The following is a 22,129-nucleotide window of genomic DNA, read 5'->3' on the forward strand; positions in this document are numbered from 1 at the left end:
ACGTGCAACTTGTTACGCATGCGCTCTATCTTCTCAATGATTGGCGTGTGCTTGTACTTTCTACTTTCCTTAACAACGGTCACCGGGGAGACTAGATTGGGAAGACGCCCACTGCGGATTGGCTGCCTCTGCCTTCATCGCCGGCGGAGAACCACTAGAAGGGACAGGTCCTGGCATTGCAGTGGTAGAGCTGGCTGTCCAGAGCCCGGACGGGAGAGCGCTTGACAAGTGGCTCAGAAGGACAAAGAGATGATCAGCCCCCAATCCAGCCAGAACCTGGAAATTAAGATGCAGCCGGAATCTGAACAGCTCCCCCAAATGCAGCAGGAACTGGAGAGGTGTCCCAGCTCGGTGGGTGAACTGGCCATGAGGACTGAAACAGACGTGATGTCTGAGTCTGACGCAGCGGCCACCACCTCTGTGGAAGTGGCTGAAGATCCCGGAGCCAACTTGTTCCCGGTGAGGGCCGGACAGAGTTGTCCACTAGTGAATATTTATAAAAGAGTTTCCGGTAAGGCGCCGCCAGTCATTACATTTACCAACGTTCGAGACATTTCTGGAGTTGCCTTGTTAATAGGCTACTAAATAGTATTTAGAGCCCTCCAAAACCCAGTCTCGCCCCCTTTACTGTACATAAAATTATAGCGTCCTCAGATCTGCTAGGCATTCACGACGGACCAGGACGAGGAGCCACATACTGTAATAGCTCTTCTTCCCGTTATCTGTTTTCTCTCCACAGCCACCACTACCCCAGCCCCGGATCTGTATGTGGTGAGTGTGGGGAGCCCTGGGGGAAAATGACAGTTCTCATTTGTATTATTCCTTTAAGGTCTCCCCAACAGTCTTGTCCAGCAGCCAGGGCACCCCAATTTTACAGATGAAGAGACAGAGCTGAGCGATGCTCAAGGTGACCAAGTCACCGGTGTTCCGGGCTCCTCAGTCCAAAGTGGCGGTGTGAGAAGACAGGATGGTGCATGCAAACAGGATAGAGCACTGTGCAGATTGATGCCAAGACCCTGGGGGACTTCATCATGGTCACACACAGCAAGACAAGAATTCACACTTTCTTTTTCTTCTTTCTTTCTTTTCCTTCCTTCTTTCCTTTTTTTTTTTTTCCTTCGGGACAGAGTTACTCTGTAGCTTTGGAGCTTGTCCTGGACCTTGCTCTGTAGACCAGGCTGATCTCAAACTCAGAGATCCACCTGTCTCTGCCTTCTGAGTGCTGGAATTAAAGGCATGCACCCCCACCGCCCAGCAAACTCAAGTTTTCTGATTATTAGATTTATAAATAAAAGGTCTCCTGAGGGTTCATCTAGAGTCTAGATCCTAGACCATGATAGTCCTCGTTTACAGTGGAAGTGAGGCCCACAAAAATGCCTTGCCAAAGGGTAGTTAGTACATTAGTTAAGCCTCAAGTCCTGATGCCCCATCAGGAAGTTACACGAGCCATCAATGATTTGTCTCATCTTTTCCTGACAGGAAATACCTGGACCTCCATTCTATGCACAGACTGGAGAAGGCAGCCACTGTGGAAGAGATGAGAGAGTATGGGTTTGTGTTGGGAGAGACAGGACCCTTGGGAGGGAAGACACAGAGTGAGCGTCAGGTGACGGAGACGGAGAGGAGGCTGTGTCTAGAGCTGCAGAGGCAGCTCAGTGGTTAAGAGCACTGGCCATTCTTGTAAAGGACCCAGGTTTGGTTCCCAGCACCCACATGGTCTGTAATTCCAGTTCCCAAGGATCGAACATCCTCTGCTGGGCTCCCTGACACCAAACAAACATGTGGTACACAATACACACATGCAGACAAAATACCCATCCCCATATAATAGAAATAAACCCTAAGGGGAGGGTGGGGAGAGCTCACAGCCTTACTCATTCCTTCCTCTCCACCCCAAGAGTGCTAGCTGAGCTCCTGGAGCTTGGCTATCCTGAACAGAACCTACGGGATGCTATTATCTTGGACCTCTTTTCCTATGCACTCATCTTCTGCCGCCAGCAGGGCTTTTCACTAGAGCAGACATCAGCAGCTTGTGCCTTGCTCCAAGATCTTCACAAGGCCTGTATTGGTGAGAGGGAGGCAGCCACCAAGCTTTGAGCCCCAGGAGAGGAGGCTGGGCTAGCACAAGTGACTGTGGGAAGCAGAAGCAGGGAGACCGCAATCTGGGATTTTTGTCTCACCATAACTAGTATCGAGGCACCAATTTTCATCACCTTTGAGATTTGTTTCCTTATCAGTAGATGAAACATGTGGTACTGATGACATGGGTCTGTTCTAAGAAAGAGATGAATAGGGGGCTGGGGATTTAGCCCAGTTAGGAGAACCCTTATCTCGTATACACAAAACCCTGGGTCCAATTCCAGCACTGTCGAAGTCAGGATTACACACCTCTCATCCCAGCACTTGGGAAGTAGAGGCAGGAAAATCAGAAGTTCAAGGTCATCCTCAGTTCAAGGCTATCCTGGGCAACAGGAGACCCTATTTCAAGAACAGAGTAGCCTTCCTGCTGGTAGTATGGTGGACCCAAGCCTGAAACCCCTGTGCTCAGAGGCTGAGGCAGGAGTAATGTCATTAGTTTGAGGCTAGCATGAGTTACACAGTGCATTTGAGTCTAGTCTAAATGAATGAAATGCTGTCCCAGAAACTAAACCTCGGGAGGGAGGGAAGGACCTTGTCTGTCTTGTTCAGTGTCTAGGGAAGTGTACAGTGAGAACAAGCCAGGCCTTACTGGGGTAGGAAGGGCCTGACTGCCACTCCTGGTTTCCTTCCAGCCACCCCTTTGGGCAATGTGGAGGAATGTTACCGCTACTTTACCAGCGTTCTCTTTTGCCATGGAGTCAGGGTAAGATCTAGCCCAAATTCCTGTTCTCTCCCACCACCGTCCTCCTCTCCTCTGAAGGCCCCCTGAGGTCTGTCCTGATTCTAGAGAGCTGAGCTTCTGGAGGCTGCCAGGGTGCTAACTCCTAATTGCCGTCACAGCGGCCCCCGTTCAGCATCGACCTCTTTAAGGAGGAACAGCTGCTGGCACTGGCAGACTATGTGGTCAACACCTACTTCCGCCACTTCAAGCTCTACAAATATGTCTTTACACCCCAGGTACTGTGTACGGGCAGTGAGGCCACCTGTCTCCACCTTCCTCTTACGGTAGGTGCTGTCTTCTCAGCCTCCTCCTTCCTGTGTCTCCCCAGGTTCGGCTGGACCTATCTTTGACTTACATGGGACTACAGCTACCTAAGCCAGAGGGTAAGATGGGCACAGATGAGCCAGGCTGGGACTAGGCCAGGGCTGGGACTAAGGCCTCTTCCCGCTTCTGGTTTGCAGAGAAAGAAGGCCAGGAGGCAGTGGAACAAGCAGCTACTCCACAGGAGCAAGAACCAGAGACTGAGATCCAGCCAGAGCAACAGCCAAGTGAGCACTGTCAGGGGTTGAGGTGCCCTGGGAGCCCCGGGACTCCATCAAGATTGAATGAAGGGTTTGGATCTATTTGAGTCTTCGTGCCCCCCCCCCTTCCCCCTGCTGATTTGTTTTGTTTTGTAATACTGGGGAACAAAATGAGCGGCATTTGCATTCACTTTCACCACTAACTGTTTCCTCAGCCCACGCCCCACCCTTTTTTGAGACAGGGTCTATTAGTCCTGCCTGTTCTGGAACTTATGTAGACCATGCTGGCCTCAGACTCCTGGAGATCCTCCTGCCTCTCAACTGCTGAGCCATCTCTCCAGTTCCTTGTTTTATTTGAGACAGAATGAGAGTGTGTGGAACCCAGAGAATTTGGGAGTCAGTTCTTCCACCTTCATGTGGGTTCTGAGGCTCAAACCCAGGTTGGCAGGCTTGCACAGTAAGCTCTTTCACCCACTGAACCATCCACCAACGCTTGTTTTATTTTATTTTATTTTTTTGAAACAAGGTCTTGCTGTGTAGCCCAGGCTGGCTGTGAACTAATGATCCCTCTGTCCAGCTTGAGTGATGGGGTTGTAGAGGGCTCCACCATATGCAGCTCAGGACTTAGTTTTAGTTCTAGTGTTCCCTAAAATTTTTTCAGATTTATTTATTTTATTTGTTTGGGACTTTTGCTTACATGTTTATCTGTGCACCACATGTGTGCAGTACCCAGAGGTCAGAAGAGGTCTGAATGCCCTGGTTGTGAGCACCATGTGGGTGCTGAGAACTGAACCCAGATTCTGTGGAAGAGCAGTTAGTCCCTTTAACCACTGAGCCATTTCTCCGGCCCCATGTCTCCAATTCTTATACAAAATCATTATACAAAAGTCCAGACAACAGTGGGGTGTTGCTATGCATAGGAAAAGTGGCCCCTGAAAGAGAGCGATGGGGGAGTGGTTGACAAAGGCAAGTACAGCTCTGGTAGTACTAGGTCCCAGGAGCCCCCGTTTTAAACACGCTGCTGTGCCTATCAACTCAATCCTATAGTCACGAAATTGCTACCATCCATGTTTTTCATGAAGAAGCTCATGGATGGGCTGCCTGATGTCAGACGAAAGTAGTCAGAATCTGAATCCAGAAAGTGTAGTTTGGCCACTCTGCCCAGCCGTCTGTCTTAGAGTGACGGCTGACAGTTCCTAAGTTAGTGCCACTCTGCACAGCTCATCCCAGATTCCCACCTCTCCTGTCCTTCCTCTCTCCCCGTAGGCGAGGTGTGCATCCTTCAAACCTACATCAAGACGCAGCTGAGCAAGGAGCTGAGGCAGCTGCAGCAGCTGGTGGAGGAGCGGCTCAAGGAGAGCGAGGAAAGACTGAGCAGCAAACTGGCTGCCCTGGAGCGGCCCTACCAGCCACCTCCCAGCAAAGGCAAGACCAAGACCAAGTGATCCCCAGCATCTTCTCCAATAAAGACCTGGGCCAGAGCATCCCATCCCCCACCTTCATAAGCACCTTCTGTGCTCCCCGATGCAACCAGACAGTGGACACAGGCACCAGCTCTCCCAGGCTTGTAGCAGTTTTATTTCAGATGCAGCACAGACAGCGATGACCCTTCCATCTCAGTCAGCCCCGATCTCCAAGTCCAGGATGAGTAGTAGTGGTAGCAGTCCAGTAATAGCAGTGGTAGGCTTGGCAAGGCAGGGCTAAGGTCTGAGTCCCCAGTCTGGAATGATAAAAAAAAAATCTCCTCCTGGAGAGTCCTGCTTTCTGGCTTGCCAGGAATGAGGTTCTAGCCCAGCACCAGTGCAGCCTCGTCCTCTGTGATAGTGTTGGAGTCCCCTTCTTCTTCAGTGGCCAAGGCGGGGAACGGCCTAGGAGGCTGGTGCTGGAAGAGGGCTGCGCGGTTCTGCTGCTCCCCCTTCTTCACCCAGTGCCCGTAGAGCCGGAAGGCACAGTTGTCGATGAGGCGCCGCACTGGCCTCAGTGCGTAGGGGTCTCCCAACAGTGCATTCTTGGTCAGTGGCCGTAAGCGGTTGGTGCTCAGTGCCACTCGTCCAGCAGCCAGGATTGTCCACACTGCCACCTGGGAAAAGGGACAGTATTCACCTCAATGGAGCATCCGGCACAGGGCAAAGCTCAGGTGCAGACCTTGGCTTACCCGGAACTTCTGGCGAGGTGTGAGGTTCCAGGGTTGGCTGCCTTCACAGCGCTCAAAGAAGGGGTGCTGCAGGGCTTGCTCGGCTGTCAGGCGCTCCTCAGGATTAACCTGTAGCAGCTTTGAGATCTAGAGAAACCTCACAGCATGAGAGACAGCTCTTGGGTCTTCCCTAGGGGCTCTCTCTCATGGCCGCTACTCACCAGGTCCTTGACGGTGTCGGAGCGGTCATCCCACTCGGGAGAACTAAATTGGTATTGCCCTTCCATGATCATACGTAGCATCAGGATTTGGCGCCGGTGCCAGAATGGTGGCGAGCCAGCCAGAAGTGTGAACAAGATCACCCCACAGGCCCAGCTGAGAATGAGACCATAGTTAGACTGGCCTAGGTAACAAGCAAGAATGACACACAGATGGGGAAGGGAGGACAGAACTCACAGGTCGACTTCTTTGCCATAGCCTGGGTGGGTTTCATCCATGGAGCATTTAAGGATCTCTGGTGCTAGATACCCAGGGGTCCCACACAGCTCTAGGGAGAGAGGGAGAGAATGCCGCTAGACCCCTCTGCAGCCCTGCATACCCGGGGGTCCCACACAGCTCTGGGGAGAGAGGGAGAGAATGCCGCTAGACCCCTCTGCAGCCCTGCATACCCGGGGGTTCCACACAGCTCTGGGGAGAGAGGGAATGGTGTTAGACCCCTCCGGAGCCCTGCATACCAGAGCCTTCTCACACGTGCTTCCTATCTGCTCCTGTTCCCTGCGGAGCCGCAGAGCAAGACCACGACCCTAGCTAACCAGCTCACATTCCCACCAAAGCTCACAGTGGCCGTCCCAGGAATGCCCAGTTTGGGAACGACAACCACATCATTTACCTCCTGAAGCCAAGCCAAGTTACCCATTCGTCAGGACAACTCGTGCCATGTTATTAGATACATAATACACGTGAAAAGTAAAAGTCAAAGTTTTGCTGCATGACTTTCTGCCAAGCCTATTCTCCCTTTCCCAGGGTGCATTCTGGTGAGTAGTACCACCATTCAGCCAAAGGAGAACAAATAAAAATTTGGGGTTCTTTTTGGGTCTCTTCAATTTGAAAAGATTTTTTTCTTCTAGTGCCTGGGTTTTCACACATACTAATCAAGTATTCTACCACTGAGCTCCATCTCGGCCTGGAATTTTTCTTTCCTTCAGACAGGATCTCACTATGTAGCCTTGACTGGCTGGGAACTAAGTCAGACTCAGATCTGTCTGCCTTTGCTCCCTGAGTGCTTGCGTTGAAGGAGTGCACCACCATGTCCAGCACATGCCGGAGTTTCTTTTCATTCATTCATTCATTCATTCATTTATTATGTATGCAATATTCTGTCTGTGTGTATGCCTGCAGGCCAGAAGAGGGCACCAGACCCCATTACAGATGGTTGTGAGCCACCATGTGGTTGCTGGGAATTGAACTCAGGACCTTTAGAAGAGCAGGCAATGCTCTTAACCTCTGAGCCATCTCTCCATCCCAAGCCAGAATTTCTTAAAGCATATACTGGGGTGGTCCCTGTTTAAAGTTTATCCATCAGTTGGGTACGGTCCACATGTGCTATGCTGATCTACAGAGCTAGTTCCAGGACAGACAGGGCTACAGAGAGAGTCCCTGTCTCAAAACAAAGATCGCACAAAAACCCTTCCTTGGTTTTCTATCATGGAATGAGGACCAAGGCTCGGTTCCTCTATCACTTGACACAAATCTGTATTTTTAGTTTCTTTTTACCACTCAAGGGTGCCAATTCTTTGATTTCAGAAATTCCAAACTATTTCATGTTGTACTTCCAAGAAAACTTAATAAGCCTAAATTGAAAAAAACTGGGAATGCAAGTATTTGACTATCTAGCATCTACTAAGAGAGCTCTCTTAGACGGTCAAGAGGTGGATGTACCTTTCCCAAGCTCACTATCTTCCAGGAAGCAAGGAAGAAGTAACAGGGTAAGTCATGTGATCAGGAAAATACAAAAAGCAGGGGAGCCTCCCCGAGTGGAGGCTGAAAGTGAGTCCTGCATCACTCAGGCCAAGAAAGGGGGTGAGGCAGGCAGGGCAAAGGGTTCCAAAGACGCGTGTGTGGAAGCCCAAAGGGAAATGGAGCACAGCACCTCAAGGTAAAGTCGGGCTGCCCAGGTGCAAAATGGGGGAGCAGTGTGGGCAAGGCATTCCATGTCTCCACGCCTAGTTCTAAGGCACTCCTACACTACTCATCTCTGGTCACTGCTGAGAAGACTTATGGAAATAAACCACAGCATAGAGGTTTGGTGTGGCACCTGCCCATGGTAAATGCCCATTTTTTTTGTTTGTTTAAAGATTTATTTACTACATATACAGTGTTCTGCATGCCAGAAGAGGGCACCAGAGGTCATTACAGATGGTGTGAGCCACCATGTGGTTGCCTGGGAATTGAATTCAAGACTTCTGGAAGAGCAGCCGGTGTTCTTAACCTCTGAACCATCTCCCCAGCCCCTAATGCCCATTACTTGATAGCTATTAGTATGTGCAGCATAAAACCATAAAGGACAAGATAGGTTATGAATAGCTCTTGGAATTCTTAGATTTGAATTTGCTTAAAGTTTTCCATCTGTATTAGAAATGCTTGGGCAAGACTCTCAGCTGAGCCCAAAGCGTCACTGGGATCGCCTAGTTAGCCAGTTTACCCCAAGGATCCCTGCTCCCTGCCTCCTGCATGCTGCTATCCCGTCTCCCTGCCTCCTACGTGCTGGTATCGCATGGTTGCTCCCTGCCTCCTACATGCTGGTATCACATGGTTGCTCCCTGCCTCCTACATGCTGGTATCACATGGTTGTTCCCTGCCTCCTACATGCTGCTATCCCATGGTTGCTGGCATCCAAACTCTGGTCCTCAGACGCGAACAGCAAACGCTGTCTCCACTGGACCCTCTTTCCAGCCCCAGATACATTCTTATCACAGTGAGTGAATGCACAGCATCAAGGGCCCCAGGGGAGATGTCACCCAAGGCTGGCTGAATACACCAGGCTCCGCACAGCACTGAAGCACCACACAGAGCTCTTGTTTTATCCACGTTTCAAACAAACTGCTGGGCCCTTCTAGCCCTACTCTTTCCTCCTAGGACAAAGGCCAGCTCTGGAGCCCCTCCCTCTGTGTATCCCTCAGACTGAACAGTGTTCCTTTCTTCTAGCTTCCTTGGCATAGTCCTCTGCTTATCCGTCTCCAATCTCCAAGGTAAAGAAGTCCACTGAGTTGCCCAAAGCCTTGGCATCTGGGACTCCATTCCCAAGCTGGCCAGCCAACCTCAAGCATGGGTCTCCTTCCCCACCGAGTCTAAGGCACCTGGTCCCCTCACCTCGAAGCTTTTCGCCAGGTTCCAAATGGCAGGAGAATCCAAAGTCGGAAAGGCGGATCTGCATGTTGTCATCTAGGAGAATATTCTCGGGCTTCAGGTCTCGGTGGACAATGTTGTTGGCATGAAGAAAGTTCACCGCCTCCAGCAGAGACCTCATGATGGACCTGGCGAGGAACAGACCCCTGTCTCTCCTTGTGCCATTCCCCTGTCCATCCCAGGGGCATTAGGCTCTACCAGTACCTGCTTTCCTTTTCTGAGAGGGCCACCTTCTCCGTGAGATAGTCGAACAGCTCTCCTTTCCGCATCCTAGGGGTTGGGGGAGGGGAGAAGAGGCAGATGCACCCGACCGAGAAGAGGACAGGGCTAGTGAGGAGCGCTAGCCACCTCTGTGGCCATCAGGAGCCTGGGAGACAACATCCCAGGAGTGAGCTGGATTCCAGGGCAGTTTTTGACACAGTGGGCTGGTGGTTGAAATATTCTCAATGTGCCATGAAGGGACACTTTTAGAAAGAATTGTGACAGTAATTTCCAGGAGTTCCTCCTTATCTGAGAGCAAATACAGCTGCAAGAGACCTCTTAAGGCCATCTAGAAAATTGGCCAAAAGCTCAGCTAACAGTTACCAAAGGTAGAATGAGACTATTTGAGTTTGTTTATTTTCATTTCCTTTAAATTGAGGCTACAGCCAGGTGTGGTGACTGCACACCTTTAATCCCAGCACTTGGGAGGCAAAGGCAATAGAATCTTTGTGAGTTAAAGATTAGACTAGTTGCCGGGAGGTGGTGGCGCACACCTTTAATCCCAGCACTTGGGAGGCAGAGGCAGGCGGATCTCTGTGAGTTCAAGACCAGCCTGGTCTACTACAAGAGCTAGTTCCAGACAGGCTCCAAAACCACAGAGAAACCCTGTCTCGAAAAACCAAAAAAAAAAGACTAGACTAGTCAGGGCTACAAAAAACAAAAACAAAACAACAACAAAAAAATCCCAAAAAGCAAAATAAATACATACAAAAATAAACAAATAATAAAACTGAGGTTATAATTACAATTCTGATCAATGCTCAAAGCAGACTGTCTTTGTCCTGCAACTCTGCAGGACAGTTAACAGACATTTCCTACTTCCCCTTAGATTTTTGCAGAGGGCAATTTAATAGCGTCATGCATTTTTTTTTTCCTGAAGGTCTCTGTTAATCTTTGGTTTATTATTCCCTCTTCTCCCAGATATAGGGTCTTGGTACATAGACCAGGCTAGCCTTGAATTTACAATCGTCTTGCAATTCTCGGCCTCTGGAGTCGTGGGATTACAGGCGTGATGCCGGCTGGAGTAGTACTCTTGAAATACTTTGGCCATTAGTTTGCATATAAGATAAGATTCAGATAAACCAAAGAAGAACCCACAGACAGAGCAGCCAGCAGTGCAGTGTGTTAAATGAGGAAAGACGGCTGAGTGAGGAAACTTTATAAGGAATTAGTTCATGGTTGAGGGATTGGGACAGGGACCCATTGGGTCATTAGAACTCTTGGCATTTTGATTGTTCAGTATTACTCTTGAAATAATTTGCCTCAATCATGGCACCTAAGACAAAGGCCTGTGCCTTGGGCTTTCAGGGAGGCAGAGCAAGATGTAAACAGAGTGGTTTGCCCACGGACGGAGCTGTACTTCTCGGGCTGTGCATGGAGGCGAGGAACAGGCTTCTCAGTCGGGCAGGGTGATACTCACAGGTCAAACACCAGGAACATGAAGCTAGAAGACTCGTAGGAATCGATGAGAGTGACTGGGGAAAGAGGCAGAAAGGCAGAGAGAGATGGGAAGGAGCAGATACACATCACAGGCGCTTTTCCACCCAAAGGCAGCGCTAGACTACTCTAGGGGGAAGGAAGGAGTAACGAGGAGGACACAGGGACCCAAAGACTGGCCACTCTTGGAGGTAGAGAGTGAGGAGGAAGAGCAGAGAGACCTAGAGGCAATTCTAGGGTGTGGGTTAGGAACAGGGCTGTCAGCCAGCAGGACCAGGGAATGCAGCCTCACTGATATGGGGGTGGCCAGCGACCTGGCGAAGAATGTGCATCTCTCGCTGGGTGGCTTCCCGCACCTCCTGCAGCTGTTCGGGACTCAGCCGCTCAGCCGTCACCTCCATGATCTTCACGGCGAACTCATCACCAGTAGCTCGATGAACGCAGCGGCGAACCACGGAGCTCACCCCTCTGGCGGAGTCAGACGACAGTCACGTCAGGCCTCCCTACTCTCGCCAGCGTCCTTATCCTTTCCTCCCTCTTCCATTTTTTTCTCCGCGAGGCGGGGTCTCAATGTACAGCTCTGGCTCTCCTGGACATCACTACATAGACCACGGTGGCCTCAAACTCAGAGATCAGACTGCCTTTGCCTTCCAAGTGCTAGGATTAAAGATGGGTACCACTATACCCACAAGACTGAGTCTTGCTATGTAGCCCAGGCTGGCCCTGAGCTCAATCCTCTTAAATTCTGAGATTACAGGCATGCCCCACCATCTGGCTTCTTCCATATGGAGCCTTTGGACCATTATGCTTGCTATCCCCGACTCTGAAGACCCATGACACCAGGACAAGTGCCAGAGGAACATACCCTGGCCTTCAGTGTCCACAGGCCAACCAGCCTGAGTACCAACCAGCAAGGTGGCACACAGAGCCCACAGGAATCCCGGCAGAAGACCTAGTAACATCCAGGCTCTATCCTTCCTACCGTGTGTAAGCCCTGAGCAAGGCTTCTGACAGGATCCCAGAGTTTGTCCCTGGCAGGACTGCTAAGAAACTATCTCAGTCTCCATCCAAATCCCAGACCTCCCTGTGACACTCTGCGTGTAGGAGCTGCTGAGACTAAGACCTCAGTGTAGGTCACAAATCTGCCACCAACAGATCCAGAAATGACCCAATATTACTCATCTGGACTTCATCTTGTACATCTCAAATATCTCAAAGGGATGTTGGAAATGTAGCAAGATAGAGGCAGGAAAGCCCATATGACTTTTGTAAGAGGCTCATGGACTTCCATGCGTGGGTTTGGCCATCAAAACATGATGTGGGAGTATCATATATCAATCTGTTGATTTCATTGGTTAAGCAATAAAGAAACTGCTTGGCCCTGATAGGTTAAAACATAGGTGGGAGGAGTAAACAGAACAGAATGCTGGGAGGAAGAGGAAGTGAGCTCAGAGACGCCATGCTCCCCTCTCTCTGAGGCAGACGCATGAAGCTCAGACCAAGGATGGACATAGGCTAGAATCTTCCTGGTAAGCGCACCTCGTGGTGCTACATAGATTATTAGAAATGGGTTAAGAGGTTAAAACTAATGGGCCAGGCAGTGTTTAACAGAATACAGTTTGTGTGTTGTTATTTCGGGGCATAAGCTAGCCAGGCGGCCGGGGTGCTGGGGACACAACCCCGCCGCTCCTGATACTACAAAATGGCGCCCAGACGCATGGACAACTGAATCAACTGAAAGCCTGAGAAAGCTTGGGAAAGAGTAAAGCATGTTTTCTTGGTAGCAACGATTTCTCGGGTCTGCTCTGCTTGCTAGAAGCAAGCAAGCGCTCTCATCTAAGAGAGGCTTCCTGACTCAGCTTCAGCTGCAAAACCCTGCAGCTCTTAAGAGGTCCTGCCATGAAACATTTAAATGGTGTTGATAAAAGCCGAATGAATGCTTGTTTGTTTTCAGCAGTAGCAGGAAAAAAACCTGTGTTGTTTTAAAATGCTGGCTTTCTGGGCCGTCCTGCCAGGGCAAACTCTGACTGTTTGAGGCAGGAGGGCCAGCTACTGAGAGAGGACTTGAGTGTTGTCTGTTGCAGCTTGTTTGATGGCAAGGACGTTGAAACACTGTAGATTTGTGGCACTGAATGCAGCTACAGCCAGTACCTCAGCCATGAGGCTGTAAAGCTAAGGAATGGACTGGATCTAGCTGGCAAAGCCACAGCTTTAATCCTACTGATATTGCTTGCTAAATTAAGGACTCGTGTGGTCAAAAAAGAGACATATACAGTAAAAGAAAGATTCAAAGTCAAAGAAAATGTTTAAATGGTTTACAGTGTGTTAAAAATATATGCATGCTAAACATTAAAGTTCTTAAAGTAAAAAACAAAAAAAGGGAAGAAAGAGAATAGTTGGGTGTGGTAGTACACACCTTTAATCCCAACACTTGGGAGGCAGAGGGAGATTGACCTCTGTGACTTCAAGGTGTGGTAGCACACGCCTTTAATCCCAAATACCTGGGAGGCAGAGAAAGGCAGATCTCTGAGAGTTCAAGGACAGCCTGGTCTACACAGTTATTCCAGGTCAAAGATATACAGAGAACCTGACTCAAAGCAAAAAGTTAAAAGTAAAAATAAAATAGAGTTAAAATAAAGCCGTACAAAGATGGAAAATAAACAGAGAATTTTGATACTGTACGCTATTATGCTCTCTTTGAATTGTTTGAATGCTGAGGAAGGAGCAACAGCTGCTAAAAGATATTTTTTTATAAATGCTGCTAAACTAATCCAACATAGATATTTTGAAAATGCCTTGACTTTGAAATTTGGATCTAAGGACATGATGCTTTGGAAAGGAGTTTCTTATTTTGTTTTCACAGAGGGTGAGAGTCTGTGGATTGCTTCCATCCCAATGTGGTATGATAGACCACGTCCTCCTGAAAGGTTGCTGTGAACACCCTCAAAAAATTACTTCATTCAACTGCCGACTGAGATGAACCTAGCAGACAGGTTATACCCTGAAATACCTAAATAACAGCGCCCCCATTCAGCAGGAAGCAGTTTGGAGAGAAATAACTGCACCCATATTCCCAAAAATTGTTTATAAATGTTCTTTTACATTTAAAGGGGATATGATATAGGTATGAATAATTTGCATTAGTATAGATTTTGCTTTATTGATAGAGATTTAAGGTCAATTTTGTTATATGTATGTATTTCTGATAGTGATTAAGGTATTGTGATTATGTAGTTCACTTAAAAATGTAATGTATATAGATTGTTAATAGATAATCATAATCAAGTTTGTAGTCATGTTAATTAAGATTTTCTAGATGTACATAGATGTATTTTAGATAGACATTCTTCATATTTTTCAAAGATTATAGAATATGGCATTTTAAATGTTTTAATAACTTAGGGCTTTTCATGACAATGAGACGCTCTGCTCCTGGCAGCACCAATCTACTTCAAGAGGAAGATGGGCATCGAAGAGGATCCTTATGGAGTTTGATAGCTATTTGGGCAAGAAACTGCTCTTGCCTGGACTGATGCATGAACTGGACACAAAGAACCAGGAGAAAGAGGACTGATAAACTTGCCTAAAGGTGAGATGGTCTTTCGGGGTTCCTGATTCATGACAGAGTCTGCAAGACATTCTTCAGGACAAGCAGATAGTGACTGCCTTTGAAATTTCCTGCTTTGTGGAAATGTCTGCTGGAAACTATGGGCCTGTAGGCTGAAGATGGATGCCCCAACAGTACAGAGGAACTTTGGGTGTCTGTACAGGCAGCGAGATGTCTCTGTCATTTCTAGAGTTTTAAAAATTGCTTACTTTTTGCTTGCTTAGGTAATATTGTACTCTTCTGGAGTCTTTGATGGAGTTGAAGAATAGATAGATAGTTATAGTTCTAGTTTTCCATTTTTATGATAAAAGATAAAATAGATATAAATATTGTAACTGTAATTCTTGCTTGATAACTGTTTTGTTATATGTAATTTTGCTATGTTAAAGTTAAAGCCTTCCTTTTTTTGTTTAAACAGAAAAAGGGGAAGTGATGTGGGAGTGTCATATATCAATCTGTTGATTTCATTGGTTAAGCAATAAAGAAACTGCTTGGCCCTGATAGGTTAAAACATAGGTGGGAGGAGTAAACAGAACAGAATGCTGGGAGGAAGAGGAAGTGAGCTCAGAGACGCCATGCTCCCCTCTCTCTGAGGCAGACGCATGAAGCTCAGACCAAGGATGGACATAGGCTAGAATCTTCCTGGTAAGCGCACCTCGTGGTGCTACATAGATTATTAGAAATGGGTAAAGAGGCTGGGCGGTGGTGGCACACGCCTGTAATCCCAGCACTTGGGAGGCAGAGACAGGTGGATCTCTGTGAGTTCAAGGCCAGCCTGGTCTACCAAGGGAGTTCCAGGACAGGCTCCAAAGCTACAGAGAAACCCTGTCTCGAAAAAAAAAAATAAAAAAAGAAATGGGTAAAGAGGTTGAAACTAATGGGCCAGGCAGTGTTTAAAAGAATACAGTTTGTGTGTTGTTATTTTGGGGCATAAGCTAGCCAGGCGGCCAGGGTGCTGGGGACGCAGCCCTGCCACTCCTATTACAACAAAAACACACTTCTGCTGGTTCCTGAGTTGTCCCTTACATGGCCTCACCTCTGTGCTCTCTTATTCACCTTTAGTGTCATACACAGAAGTTCAGAATTCTGTCATCCATACCACCAGTAAATCACAAAATACAAATTTTCTGATGTCAAGTCAAATGTAGCGTGGCCAATGGTGTGTTACCTTTTGGCCACGTCTTAACTGGACCATTACACGCACCTCCTCCTACGGTCTTATTCTTGGTTACTTTATAATTTCGTTTTCCTGTCCATCTGAGCCTCAAGCTAATGGTCAAATCTGTATGCATGCATGCATGTACATATGTACGTATGTATGTATGTAGTGGAACTCAGGGTCTACACATGCTAGGGAAGTATTCTACCATGAAGCCACATTTCCAGTCTCTAGTCAACTCATCTTTAATAAACTTCATTTGAGAATCTTGTAAAGCCGGGTGGTGGTGGCGCACGCCTTTAATCCCAGCACTTGGGAGGCAGAGGCAGGTGAATCTCTGTGAGTTCTAGGCCAGCCTAGTCTACAAGGGCTAGTTCCAGGACAGGCTCCAAAGCTACAGAGAAACCCTGTCTTGAAAAACCAAAAAAGAATCTTGTAGTTTAGCGGTAGTGATGCACGCCTTTAATCCCAGCACTTGGGATGTAGGGGCAGGCGGATTTCTTTGAGGCCAGCGTGGTCTACAAGAGCTAGATTCCATTACAGGTTCCAAAGCTATAGAGAAACCCTGTCTTGGAAACCAAAAAAACTCTTGTAATTTTTTGGAAGTTCAAAGGGCTCAAGTCACTAAGTCATCTAGTTCAGACACTAAATGCCACCTCCACAAACTCCATGTTTGTTCTCTAGCAGAAAGGAACAACTCTTCAAGCATTCCATAAGCTTTTATTTTAATGGCACTTACTCTTTAGTAAGTAAGCCTTTGGAGTAAGATTCTAGATCATTTCTGGGGGAATCCAAGTCTTTTTTTTAATATTTATTTCTTATGTATACAATATTCTGTCTGTGTTTATGCCTGCAGGCCAGAAGAGGGCACCAGACCCCATTACAGATGGTTGTGAGCCACCATGTGGTTGCTGGGAATTGAACTCAGGACCTTTAGAAGAGCAGGCAATGCTCTTAACCTCTGAGCCATCTCTCCAGCCCCGGAAGCCAAGTCTTAAGACTCAAAGTCCAATCTTTTTTCTGCTAATAGACTCAGTGCCTTGTTCTCTGCCCGTTCCTTAGAGGTCAGCCTTGGGCTGGGAGCATAGTTTAGGGTGGTGTGCTTTCTGAGCCTGGATTAACAATGCCCAAATACAGGGCTGGGCTGGAGCTCAACAGGAGAGGGAGAGTAGGGAGAGTACTTGTTTAACGTGTGAAAGTGTCTGGGCTCAAATCCAGCCACCCAGTCCCCCTACCAAAAAAAAACAGTCCGCCAAAACAAATCAACAGAGCGAAGTTTGTTGGCTCATGCCTGTAATAATAGCACTCAGAAGGCTGAGACTGTAGAATTGAGTTCCAGGCCAACCGTGGTTACACAGAGATATTCTCAAAAATAACAAATATAAATAAGCTGAGCTTGCCCAAGGCTCCATCCTTAGTCCTGAACACCCGCACCTCTGTGACCTCAGTCTCTAAGCCCAGCCGTCTCCCCCGTAGGTCCTGTCGGCCTGGACATCCTTCCTAGTCCACATCTCTCATAATCAACACACACTGCATTTCCCCAAAACTAACTTCTCTCTCTGAGCTAATTATAATTTTCCTATTGTTAACACTGGTGCTGCTCACACTCCCAGGTAAACCGGCCCCCTCTCTCCCTCCCATCCAGCCACTCTCTCTCATCCACACCCTAGGGCTTCGCCCCCAGCACATTCACTGCCATGGGTCAGGCCTTCATCTTCCTTATTTGGATGACTGTAACAGCCGCCTCAGTCTCTTCCCGGCTGCCGAGGTTCTCATAACTTATCCAACACGCTGCTTCTCCAACAGCTTCATAAACAGAGGTTCAATCACATTACTCATTGTCTGAAAACTTCCCAGCTTATCAGTTAACAAGGGTAATAGCCTCTTCTCTCCTCCTCCCCCTAAAGTTCTGGGGACTGAACCCAGGGCTTCATACATGCCAAGCAAGAGCTCTCTCTACCTACCACCTGTCTGTCCCCTGAGGGGGACACTTAGCCCCGCCCCCTGCATAGTTCCACTGTAAAGTCTGGCTGGCCGGAAACTCCAAAGAGTTTCATCCGCCTCTACCTCCCTCTCCCTGAGCACTAGCATTAAAACCATGTACCATGCCGGGCGGTGGTGGCGCACACCTTTAATCCTAGCACTCGAGAGGCAGAGGCAGGTGGATATCTCTGAGTTCTAGACCAGCCTGGTCTACAGAGCTAGTTCCAGGACAGGCTCCAAAGCCACAGAGAAACCCTGTCTTGAAAAAGCAAAAAAAAAAGAAAAAAGAAAAAGCAAAAAAAAAGAAAAAAAACAATAAAATAAAAAATAATAATAATAAAAAAAGGAGCCGGGGAGCAGTTGCGCACGCCTTTAATCCTGGCACTCAGGAGGCAGAGACAGGCAGATCTGTGAGTTTGAGGCCAGCCTGATCTACAGAGCGAGCTCAAGGACAGCCAGGACTGTTCCACAGAGGAGAAAGATAAGTGATAATGCCCAACACTGGTCATCCGGGACTTCACCTCTGATCTGCCTCCTCCAAAACAATTTTGTTTCCCTTGGAAGTGGAGTCCAGGTTTGGTTCTTCCCCACAGGTCTCAGCTTTCTGCATCCTCCTCCCATCGTCCCGAATCCTGTAACGCCTCAGGATTTGGAGGTGGGCTCTTTTCCTTAACACACTCAGTAGTGGTTTGAACGAGGATACCCCCACAGGCACACGTGTTTGAAGGCAGGCTCCCTAGTAATTGGAGCTGTTTGGGAAGGATTAGGAGCTGTGTCCCTGGGGATGAGTGTGCTCTTCCCGCCTGCTGTGTGTGGAAAAGATGTGAACTCTCAGGTACTGCTCCAGTGCCATGGCCCCCTGCCATCATGCTCCCTGCCAAGATAATGGACTGACCCTTTGAACTGAAAGCAAGGCCGCAATTCAGTGCTTTCTCTTATAAGTTGCCTTGTTCTAGTGTTTCCTCACAACAACAGAACAGTAACTAAGACACAGTCTGTCGACCTTCTTCAAGTTCTAGAAGCTTTAAATATCTATGGGCAATTCACACACTATATTGTCTTTGATCCTTAATTTCCCACCAGAATCGTGGTTCCAACTGCGAACTGACATCTCCATGTGATATCTAAATGTGTCTGTCCCAGGCCTCTGAAGTACTTCACACAGCAGATCCTGCCAGGCTTCTAAGAGGAAATTCTTGTTTTCTCTCTAGCTCACAGCTACCTCCCCAGGTCTCTTGGTAGCTCTTCTTTCTAAGTGATCGCTAAATGATGACATGACCCAGGACCAGAGCCTTGGCCCCCTTCAGCCCTCTGTATTCTCCCTGCTCACAGCTATTTTCTGCATGTTGATGTCTCCCAAATTTGTGGTTATCATCTAGATTTCCTTGACTCCCAGAGGCAAACCCACTGGGGCTTCTCAAACTGCGTATTTCCAAAATGAAACTCCTGATTTGTTCACCCCATTCCCCAATCCGATCCTGTCTCAGTCTTTGTCATTCCCGTAAACAGGACTCAAGTGCTCGAATAAAACCCTAAAAGTTGGGCTGGGCGGTGGTGGTGCACGCCTTTAATCCCAGCACTCCGGAGGCAGAGGCAGGTGGATCTCTGTGAGTTCGAGGCCAGCCTGGTCTACAAGAGCTAGTTCCAGGACAGGCTCCAAATCTACAGAGAAACCCTGTCTCAAAAAACAAAACAAAAAAACAAAACCCTAGGGGCTGGAGAGATGGCTCAGAGGTTAAGAGCATTGCCTGCTCTTTCAAAGGTCCTGAGTTCAATTCCCAGCAACCACATGGTGGCTCACAACCATCTGTAATGGAGTCTGGTGCCCTCTTCTGGCCTGCAGGCATATACACAGACACAATACATAATAAATAAATAAATATTTAAAAAAAAAAAAAAAAAAAAAAAAAAAACAAAACCCTAAAAGTTACCCGTTTGCTCTCCTTCCTTCATGACCTGTAGCCAGTCTCCTTTGAAATCATGGCCTGAACCCCCCCCATCTCTGTAATCACCACTAATCTAAACAACCACCATCATTAGCCCCTTTCCTATCCAATCTCTACATAAAAGCCAAAAAGATCTTTTTGAAAATTCTTAAGTGTTTTAAGTACTACTATATGCTAAAACTGCCCGAACATGATCATCCAACTCACGCCAAACTCAACAGCAAAACAGAAGGTGGAGTCTGCTTTTATTCTCAGTTAACTGAGGTGCAGGAAGAATTCGGGCCCTGCTCACAAGCACCCTCATGTCATGTCACCAGTGTGAAAGCATGCAGGGCACCCCATGAAATTTATCATGGCCTAGAGCCCTAGGGTGCCCTAGGGTACCCACTTCTCCAGCTCCATTTCTTCTGTCTGTCTTTCCCAATTCTTGTTTCTTTTCTCAGTAGCTATGGAGCCAGTCCTGGAACTCGCTCTGTAGACCAGTGGTGGGAGAAAAGACATGTGCCGCCACTCCCGGCTTCCTTTCCCAACTCTTACCACAGCCTAGCCACCGCCTTGAGCATTGCACTAACCCCCTCCTCTAAATGAGACAATCACCCACTTCTTTCATGACTTACCTTTTCTCACACTCAGCTTTCAGCTCAAAACTCAGTTCCTTGGAGCTGAGAGAGCAGTTCTGTGGGATGCGCTTGTCTGCCACGAACGAGACACTAACTTTGATCCGCAGCACCCAAACCCCAACCCTCCTGTCTGGGGAGGCTTCTCTGCTTGAATCCTACTGCCTCCTTTCCCCCAACACTCGCATCAACCTTTATCTTGCTTTATCTCTCTACTGTTGGAATGTAAACTCCAAGACAGAGGCTTTATGGGTTCCTGTTACTCCCTCACCTGGTATCATTAGCGTCTAACACAACGTAACCAACATACTATGCTTCCGCAACTAAGACCCAGAGCGCCCCCGGGGTGGTGGCACCACAGTACAGACCCCTAGCTGGACACCTTCGAAAAGCACCCACGTGTGAAAAGCACCCACGTGCTTCTCTCTGTCACTTTAACTGAAATACAGAGGACAGGCATCTTCTACCCTCCCAGTGTCCAGCGTGTCTAGCACACAATCAAGTTTGATGCTTCAATCAATCCTGTTGACTATATAAATGAATAGGTTAGAGAAAGTGACAAAAAAAAGAGGGTTAACTCAGAATACTAGTTTAGTCACTGTTTTCCACTGACCCCTTCCCAGCAAGCCGGCTTCAGAATGAATCCTTTATCCTTGGCTAGGATCCCACTCCTGTGTACCTCTGTATTCCTGGCCAAGGCTCACCTGCCAATGACATCCTTAGGGTCGTACTTCTGGTAAAACTCTTTGGCCGCAGCCCAGTCGGGCAGCTCATCCTCCGGCCCCACGTCCAACGTCATTCTGAGGGATGTGGGGGCCTGCGTGGAGGAAACGGAGGACAGTGAGGGCAGGGAGACCCACAGATTCTGAGACGAAGCACATCGTGGCTCCCGGGGGCGCAACACCTGCGGCTGGGGCGCCAGGGTCCTGGGGGGTGGGGGTGGGGTAGGGGAAGGATCAGGACGGGGAGACCACACCGAAGGGCCAAGGGGGAAGGGAGGGTAGCAGGGCAGGGAAGGGGACAGGGAAGGGAGGGGGGAAAAGGTGGCTCGGAACAAGGGGGGGAGGAGAAGGCACAAGTGCGGGTGGCTGTTACCGCGCAAGCGCACTTGGCAACCACTGGGAGGAGGAGAGGGGTCTCGAGCAGAGTGACTCGTGAGGATGGGGCAAAGACAGTCTCACCTGGGCAAAGACTCTTCAGCCGCCTGGCTCGCGTTTATTCCTTTGCTTTTAACCCGCCCACAAAGCCTTAAGGCTCCAATGCCGTCATTGCAGCCACTGACCCCCAGCTGCTTGAGGACTAAGACTCAGAAACCTTGCTGATTGGAAAGTGGCAGTCCAATAGGAAGCCGGGAATCCAGGGCAGGCGAGGACGTTAGAGCTAGAAGTTCCCTAAAGGTCCCCACCATAAGGAGGAGCCTCAAAAACAGCCAATCAATGTATGGCATTTGCTTTTATCTAGTGGTGCTGCAGGTCTGGAAAGGGACGCGGAAGTTAGGTTACCGGAAGTATGACATCTCCACTGTAGTTCACGGACTTCTGCAGTTTCCTCCAGGAATCCTCATCATTTGTTTGTCTGCCACCATCGCCCGACTAGAATCCTCATCTTAATTCGGCTCTTTATTATAATAACAGCCTGTTTCAAAATTCTTTTATTGTGGAAACCTTAAAATGCATGTAACCAAGTGTGATCACTCACGATTTTAATCCTAGCACTCAGGAGGCAGTGGCAAGCAGATCTCTTGAGTTCCAGGCCAGCCTGGTCTACACAGCGAGTTCCTGGACAGTCAAGACTGTTATACAGAGAATCAATCCCTGTCTCGAAAAGCTAAAGAAAACAAACAATATACTTATACATTCCAGCAAGAGACGATAATCTTTTTCTTTTCTTTTTTTCTTTCTTTTTTTTTTTTAAGACAGTGTCTCACGTAGCCCTGATTACACTAGAATTTTCTGTGCAAATCAGACCTCCATCACTACCGCCTGAGTGTTGGGATTAAATGTGTGCAAGACTCCTAGTCTTCAGAATGATGGCTCAACAGATTCTTCTGTAATGAAAACAAGTACCTTATAGAGTACTTTGGCTTTCTACCACTCGAAATTACTGATCTGGCATCAGGTTTAGCTTTAACAACTTGTGCCAAAAATGAGAACTTTCCTAAGTAGGTTTGTTGTTGGTAAATAGTAGATAATTAACCTA

The 22,129-nt window shown here is 48.1% G+C and overlaps 2 protein-coding genes across 3 annotated transcripts; one reads left to right on the plus strand and one right to left on the minus strand.

The window, feature by feature from the left end:
- The first annotated feature begins 109 nt into the window (after positions 1 to 109).
- On the plus strand, positions 110 to 4,994 carry Ccdc189 (coiled-coil domain containing 189). The gene is made up of 9 exons (XM_041667151.1): positions 110 to 459; positions 740 to 771; positions 1,480 to 1,545; positions 1,899 to 2,068; positions 2,772 to 2,842; positions 2,980 to 3,096; positions 3,189 to 3,243; positions 3,322 to 3,408; positions 4,648 to 4,994. The coding sequence occupies exons 1-9, from the start codon at positions 250 to 252 to the stop codon at positions 4,824 to 4,826; spliced, it is 987 nt and encodes a 328-aa protein (XP_041523085.1). The 5' UTR covers positions 110 to 249; the 3' UTR covers positions 4,827 to 4,994.
- Phkg2 (phosphorylase kinase catalytic subunit gamma 2) lies at positions 4,939 to 21,266 on the minus strand. Of its 2 annotated transcripts, XM_041667149.1 has the most exons (10): positions 21,112 to 21,266; positions 20,635 to 20,747; positions 10,911 to 11,086; positions 10,602 to 10,656; positions 9,125 to 9,190; positions 8,885 to 9,048; positions 5,972 to 6,062; positions 5,737 to 5,890; positions 5,537 to 5,662; positions 4,939 to 5,461 (listed from the first exon to the last, which is right to left on the minus strand). In XM_041667149.1, exons 2-10 carry the CDS (start codon positions 20,727 to 20,729, stop codon positions 5,168 to 5,170), a joined length of 1,221 nt encoding a protein of 406 aa, XP_041523083.1. In that variant the 5' UTR covers positions 20,730 to 20,747; positions 21,112 to 21,266; the 3' UTR covers positions 4,939 to 5,167. The 2 variants fall into 2 exon arrangements, with proteins under 2 accessions (XP_041523083.1, XP_041523084.1); XM_041667150.1 differs by lacking the exons at positions 20,635 to 20,747; positions 21,112 to 21,266 and having other exon boundaries at positions 10,975 to 11,071.
- Between the last annotated feature and the right edge of the window lie 863 nt (positions 21,267 to 22,129).

The sequence above is a fragment of the Microtus oregoni genome, unplaced genomic scaffold (assembly GCF_018167655.1).
Source record: "Microtus oregoni isolate MIOR12 unplaced genomic scaffold, Mior012 000016F_ref0000370, whole genome shotgun sequence".
NCBI classification, from domain to species: domain Eukaryota; kingdom Metazoa; phylum Chordata; class Mammalia; order Rodentia; family Cricetidae; genus Microtus; species Microtus oregoni.